Source organism: Apium graveolens, chromosome 7, assembly GCF_009905375.1.
Source record: "Apium graveolens cultivar Ventura chromosome 7, ASM990537v1, whole genome shotgun sequence".
NCBI classification, from domain to species: domain Eukaryota; kingdom Viridiplantae; phylum Streptophyta; class Magnoliopsida; order Apiales; family Apiaceae; genus Apium; species Apium graveolens.
This window is the reverse complement of record NC_133653.1, coordinates 75,277,353-75,285,078: the sequence shown is the minus strand read 5'-3', so window position 1 is coordinate 75,285,078 and position 7,726 is coordinate 75,277,353. Positions and strand designations below refer to the sequence as shown.

General features: G+C 36.9%; 1 protein-coding gene across 1 annotated transcript; it reads right to left on the bottom strand.

Annotated features, from left to right (window-relative positions):
* Nucleotides 1-3,654: 3,654 nt before the first annotated feature.
* On the bottom strand, nt 3,655-5,543 carry LOC141672197 (large ribosomal subunit protein bL12c-like). The gene is made up of 2 exons (XM_074478734.1): nt 5,431-5,543; nt 3,655-4,671 (listed from the first exon to the last, which is right to left on the bottom strand). Exon 2 carries the CDS (start codon nt 4,520-4,522, stop codon nt 3,944-3,946), a length of 579 nt encoding a protein of 192 aa, XP_074334835.1. The 5' UTR covers nt 4,523-4,671; nt 5,431-5,543; the 3' UTR covers nt 3,655-3,943.
* Nucleotides 5,544-7,726: the final 2,183 nt, after the last annotated feature.

Sequence of the window (7,726 nt, the reverse complement as noted above, 5' to 3'; positions counted from 1 at the left end):
AATTTCCTAAGATTGATCTTGGATTGAATTTACCTTTAGTATTATGAGTATCTAAGATAAAATATTTAGAACCAAATACTCGAAAATAACTAATGTTAGGAGTCTTCTTTCAAGAAGTTCATAAGGAGTTTTAAGCAAAATAGGACGAATAAGCACTCTATTTAAAATATAATAGAATGTGTTTACTGCTTCTGCCAAGAATTTACATGGCATCTTACTTTCATGAAGTATTATTCTAGAAGTTTCCTGTAGAGTCTCGTTCTTGCATTCAACCACTCCATTCTGTTGAGGAGTGTGTGAAGCTGAAAATTTATGAGTAATTCCTCTGAATTTACAATAAATTATGAAATCTTTCTCGAATTCTCCTCCATGATCACTACGAATTATCTTGAGTTTAAAATAATACTTGGTATCAAGATTAATAATGAGATCTTTAAACTCAACAAAACTTCATTTTTAGTACATAAGAATAATACCCAAGTAAAACGAGAGTAGTTATCAACTATAACAAAAGCATAATACTTACCTCCTAAACTTACACACCGTTCAAGACCAAAAAGTTCTAGGTGAAGTAGCTGTAAAGGATCAATAGTTGAGAATTTATTCTTAGAAATAAAGGAAGTTTTCACCTAATTACCAAGCTGACAAGCTGTACAAGTTTCCACCTTCTTGTACTCGAGTTTTGGTAGACCTTGGACAAGATCACGAGATGATTTTTTGTGAAGCAAATTCATATATACATGACCGAGATGCCTATGCCAGAGATTTTGTTGTTCTTGAATAGTAGCAAGATAGATTCTTCATGCGTTCATCGAAATCTAAGGCAAAAATATTTACCTTCCGTTTGGCAACTAAGGCAAACTCATTAGCTTTAATACCTATAAAACAAACATCCTTATCGAAATTAACCTTATGAGATTATACTTTAAGCCATCAACTAAATGAATATTATTAATAGTAAACCTATCTTTACCTATGGTACCTTTGCCGATGATACACACAGTGTTAGAATCACCAAGTGTAACTAGGCCTCTCTCTTTAGCTACCAGTGATAGAAATTTGGACTTGTCACCGGTTATGTGATGAGAGCATCCGCTATCAGTAATTCATTTGCTGCGAGGAATATGGACTTTCAAACACACCTTCAAAAGGTTCTTCATCTCTTAAGTACTCACATAACTTTGGGTCCTTGTTTGTTAATATCATCTATCTTATATAAATATCTATCGAATTTATTAATCAACATTTGAACAATATTAACCGATGCATGAGCAGATTTATCTCTAGTATATGATCTAGTAGATGAGTTAAAATATTGTCCCTTAATATCACATAAGCGTGATTCAGAGGTAGTGTGATCAGGTTTGCCACAATCTCGACATTTATCATAAGGCATCTTGTACTTCATTGGGGTCCTCTTGTAACCACTTTGGAAAGCACGTTTCTTGACTGATTCACATTCTATGCCTTCTTTATCGAGAGAAGATTTATGTTCATCAAGAAGAGCATTCAAAGTACCTTCACCATGAAAATACCGTGCTAGATCCTTTTCTAGCTGAGCAACTGTCTCTTTTGACAGTTTCTGGATCAACTGAGACTGACTCTTTTTTCAAAGCCTCAAGATAGACGTCTTCATCTCAATCTCATTCTTGAGAACTCGTTCTCTTGTGTAAGCTTAGAGACCTTCTCGGCTAATGATCTATTTTCCGCATCCAACGTTTCATCTTTCATAGGATCATCCATTTCACTAATAACTTCACTCAATGCTTGTTTTAAATAAGCATTCTTTTCTTTTAACTTTCTATTCCGAGTCTACAAGGTTAGTACAGTCTGAGACATATTGAAATGTTTAATATATTGAACATTTTGTACCTCATCGTTGTCACTTGAGCTGTCTTCAAGTCCAACAAAACACAGTAGATCAACTTATCATCTGAGTCAATTTTCACATCAGATTCATCATCACTTCAAGTCAACAATGGTTTCTTATTAGATTTAAGCTTGAAGCAATACTTCTTGAAGTGTCCCTTTTTTCGCATTCAAAGCATGCATCCTTACTTGAGTTGGTCTTATTTTCTTTGCTAAAATTAGACTTGAAATCCTTCTTGGGAAATTGAGATTTCTTAGGATATTTTCATGCATTCCATTTAGCGAGAAATTTGTGGAATTTCTTGGTCAGGATAGGAATTTCCTCATCAGAATCTTCAGTTGAATCATCTGCATCTGCATTAAGAGCCAAAGTCTTTTTTCGAGGAACATCATCATCTTCATCATACATGCGTTATTAATTCTCGAATTCTTCCAGTTCGCTGAAAAGTGTAAGAGTGTCCATAGTAGAAACTATGGTGACCTTAGGAGCAAATTTCTTTGGCATAGCCTTGAGGATTCTCCGATTGATTTCGGACTATGGAATGATTCTTTCCAGAAGAGATATAGAATTCATCAAGGTCAAGAACCTTCCTTGAGCATCTTTTACACTTTCATCTCTTTCCAACCTGAAACCTTCATAATCACTCATTAGCATACTAAGTCTAACTTCACGTACCTTAGATGTACCTTCATGGCTTACTTTAATAGTATCCCATATTTGTTTAGCAGTAGTACAAACTGATATTTTACCTAACTTAGTAGCTACCATTCCATTGAGAAGTGAACTCATAGCTCTAACATTGCGATTCAGAGAATTGACTTCTTCAGGACAGAGTTCCTTGAGAGATTTTGGCTTGCCATCTTTCATTATGACCGTGATACCATTTTCAACAGCGTCACACTCAAAAGTATCACGCTGAAAAAAGATTTTCATGCGAAATTTTCAGTCATTATAGTTTTCAGCACCAAGAAGCAATTGTGGAAAATTATTCGAATATTTATCTAAATGAGCCATGAATCGCTAGCAAAATAAACACTAAACAAATTATTAAATGCACCTACTCTGATAGCAAATGAAATTCAAAGGAAAAATCTATATATTCGATAATATAAATGTTAAAACGAATGGGACAGTCTGTTTTGTAAATGGGACAGACCCTTTTACGAATGAGACATACTATAAGACAGACTCAATTAATCTGCAGAATGTAAATTGCTGAAATATAAAAACAGTAATAATCAGAAATAAACAATGCAGAACAATAAGAGTTTTCACTTGATTCGGCCCCTACTTCTATGATTTAACTTGTTTACCCAGTTTAATAAAAGTTACAACAAAACCTATCACTCAGCAAGACTAAGTCTCGTATCATCATCAGAAATCTGCAGTATAACTGACAGAAAACAAATACCCTAACAAATTACTAATGTCCTGGATTTACCCTTTGGTGCAGAGTAAACCAGTAACTGCAGTAAAAATTTAAATATATAAACTCAGAAGCATCGACTTACTCTAGGTCCCCACGATCCAGGAGATCTATAGTGTTCGGGTCATATTTGTATATATAAAACAAGTACACGTATGGTTGAAGTAAGATCATTTTTCACCGCTTCAATCTTATAGTTTTTCAGAACTTCATATTTCGTGGTTTGCATACATCTGCTTAGAATAGAAGAAAAGAAACAAAACAGAAGAAGGGTAATATCAGATATAGTGGTGAACTCGAAAGCGTCTTCGAAATGAAGATCGCTGATACCAACCCCTACGGTGCTGACCACACAACAAGAAGCTACGTAATGGAAATAGGATAAACACCAAATAGAAAATATTTATTAAAGTAACAAACAAAAACAGGCAACTCTAGTTTGCCTACCATTTTCGATCAGCCAGTAATGGAAAAACCTCCACCGTGGGTACAAGACGGAGAACACCTACCTTTAAAAATATTAAATTACTAGCATCTAAACTTGTGCCAATGAGAACACCAACATTCAGACTACAGATTTCTCTTCCTATTATGGAACAAGAACCACCAACAAAGTAGAGCAAGTTCTAAACGACAAGTTCAGCATGTCACTCCATAACAGCAGTGCCTCCAGCACCTTTCAATTTCCCTATTATGTCATTTGCCTCCTCTTTGGTGATCCCTTGTTTAAGCACAACAGGCGCCTTCTCAACCAGCTCCTTAGCTTCCTTCAACCCAAGGCTCGTAAATGTCCTCACCTCCTTAATAATCTTGATTTTTGCAGCTGTATCAAACTTTTCTAACTTCACATCAAATGCAGTTTTCTCAGCTATGTCCTCGGCCTTCGTAGGACCTGCAGTCCCTCCCTGGGGACTCATGCCAATCCCATCACCAAAAATTTGCTGCATCTTTGGATGCCTTGTTTTTATAATGATAGTTGGTCCAATTTGATTAAGTTCTTCAGGTGATAAGGCTGCAATTTTCTCAGCAAGCTGAATGATCTTATCTGACGGTGGGGGTCTAGGGCCGTAAGGATCATAGAATTTGGGGTACTTGTATCTCTTAGGTTTCGCATTAGGGTCTCTAGGAACAAAATCCGGTTGGAAAGAACGAGTTTGCGATGAACCTAAAACAGTAGGAAGAATGGGCCGAGACCGAATGGATCTGACAAGCGGAATGAGCTTCATAGTGTTTTCAATTAGTACACACAAAGAATCATATAATAGTCTCTACAGAAAGAAAATTAAGTAGCCAACGCTTTGTAATCTGCAGAGCTGTTGGAGAACACTATTCTTCTCAGCACAACTTGAAATTTACACCTTCAGCACGCTCCTTCCTGCAGGAAAAATAAGAATCAACATCCTAAAGTATATACAAAATGATAATTTGAAAAAACAATTGCAGAAGATGGACTATTGCTGCCCATTTCTGCAATTGGATTATGCCCAGTCCTCGGTTAAAAAAATGATCATAAACAGCTTCATATATATATGAGAAACAAGTGCATTTGTTGTCTTCTGTAAGGACTCAGAAGTACGGCGTTATGAAATACTAGGAACATAATTATCTAAACTAGTTGTTTAATAATTCATTTAAAGTTCCGCTTGTAGTTGTAATACTCGGGAAACACTTACCAGAGCCCGTCGCTTAAATGCGCTTTACCTTGATTCACGTGGTTTGCAGGCTCACGAGCCCGTAGGGTGTAGCGGTTACCTACGATTAAAAAAAACTAGAACTTTCTTGTATCTATCGAGACGCAATGTACACATTAATGGTTAGATGCGGCATTTGATCAAACATCTTACTGCACACCAGAACAACACATAATCACATCAACCACCAAATCGCATCATTTCAAGTAGTCTAAATTTGCTTAATAACAAAGAATAATCCATCTTAAACAACTAAACACAGCAAAGAAGATTCAAAATTACTAACTACATCACCATTTCGTAAAATTAACAAGGAAGATACTAAATTATTATACTCACAGCTAATATTTTGAAACAAAATTAAATCTCAAGATCTAAATTTAAAATTTAATACAGGTGTGCATATACATTGCATGTATGTAAAATTAATTAACTTTACGCACCAGGTTTTCGATTTTCGAGTGTTCTGCTTACAGGTGGACAAGGCTTTTTAGTTGGACTGCAGTTTGGCCCATTTTGATATTTTAGGGTTTTGTTTGTTTACGGTCCAATATAGTTATGTGTTTGGGCTAGAAAAAAAACCTTAATTCATTGCATAAAAATCATGGCGTTGACCTTTAAAACGGTTAGGAAATTTATTACTCGAATAGTGGATCACGGACGTCATTTTTTAGAATATTAATTTGTCTTTCCTATTCACGATAAATTATGAGAAATATTGAAAACAATAAATTGTCGAATCTTAGTTCTCTGGTCATCTTAAATGTGTTAGATAAAGGGCTTTTTGAAAATCTTATAGTATTGTTTTAACAAAGATTAAATTGCGAAAAAATAGTTGTTGAATTTGTATATCATGTTGTTTGTTACCCCATGAAGTCGTATATTTGTGTGTATAAGCTATACAATATATATGTATTGAAGTGCACAACTAACTAAAATTGATGATAATTTAAGACATGATGGCAGCAAAGGAGTTTAAGGTTTTTTTAAGGTCTAATTCCGAGTACCAACACAAACTAGTTATCTTGGCAAGAGGCAAGAAGCCAAGCCCAATTACATTAGAATGAATGCAACATTATACATTTCATTAAGATACTATTATGCTTTTTATTTAGTACTTGATTAATATTAGTCTTCCTCTGGAATCATGGTTGTTTGGACGTGAGATTTAATATATAATACACTCTGAGTTTTTTTTTGACAAATATGGCTTATAGCCTTATAATGAGTATCTGTTCTCAGAAATTCTCGCTGAGAATAAACTCTTAAACACTGGAGCTATGCAATCGTGCTCTTTTGTGATGCATAGTTAGTTGATGGAGCAAGGAGGATTCAGATGCATTGAAAGTTAGATGCTCTGAAAAATGCACTATTGTATAAGTTTATGGAGTTATAGTTCTCCGGTACTTGGAAGAAGTATGTGCATCAGCAAAGTGGAGTCATGACTATTGCTCAAATTACTATAATCAAAGAATAACAAATTAATGATGAAATTGATAATTACCTTCACCCCCGTAGCTCCTCTGCCCAGATACATGAACAATAGGTACGTAATTTGAATAAGAAATCCTAGGCCATGGTAGATTGATAAATTTTTGTGTCTTAGACTTATATGTTGCTTCAATAAACATATGTTCTACTTCTGAAAAGATAAATATATGTTAATGTTATACTGGAAAAGATACTACTAGAGTTCTCTGTCAAATGAATTCATTCTGGATATGCTAGCCTCGACCATTTAACACCAACACCAACAGAGGGTGAATAAATTTATTTGGGCCTATTCGTTCAAACTTCTAGGGGAGTAATGAGAAGAACAAAATCTATGGTAATATTCAAAAGACTTGTGCTGAGATTGTCACTCGGATATTTAGTAATATTCAAAAGTCTTGTACTGAGTTAAATACATCGGAAATGTATGTCACTCACTGATAGGGTATAAGAGACCCGGATAGGATTCAATCCGGAACCAAAGGATACCAGGCTCAATCGATGGACCGAGACCCCCCTCTCCCAAAACAATCAAATGGAGAGGCCAAGCCCGGGCCCATCCCATGACCCGGATCCGGATCCAACCCGGGACCCGGACCACCTGCCTTCCCGGATCCGGGTCTAGGCTAAGACCACCATGAGGGGGTCCCAGCAAACATATGCACATCCCGCAACCAGCCAAGTAAGGGTACGTGGGCACGTGACGGTGACAGCTATCAACAACCAACACACCAGACAAGCACGACGCGTGTCAGAAGGCCGTTAGGGCACTCTGGAGGTGGTCCTCCCCTGGAAACGTGTAAGCAATCCACCCAAGTCAGGCGTCCTCTGCTCCCAAGATCCAACAGCCCTGATTTAGAGGTAACAACCCTTAAACCCTACCTTTGGGCTATATATATCCCCAAGGCTGAAGGGTTTAGGGGTTAGAAATATTCACACTCTTGCACACTCACTCTCTCTCTATCTCATATCCATACACACACAACAACCTTTCCATTACATATATACATCTTCATCTTCTCCAAAACCCTGTTCTTATTCTTACACCGGAGGCGCCGCGGGAGCCAAACCCCCCTTCCGGTGTAGTTTTGCAGGCGCCCAACCAGCAGCTACACCTCATTTACACCCAGAAGGTCCAGGAACGGCGTCGGACGGAGCCACCCGCTCACCGGAGTTATCATTTGGCGCTAGAAGGAGGGGCGCTCCATCCTTGGGTCTCGGTGCCCCTGGATTATCTTCATCAGAAAA

Excerpts from the sequence above, each read along its gene's own strand:
- LOC141672197 (XM_074478734.1), bottom strand. The coding sequence starts at position 4,522 with ATGAAGCTCATTCCGCTTGTCAGATCCATTCGGTCTCGGCCCATTCTT.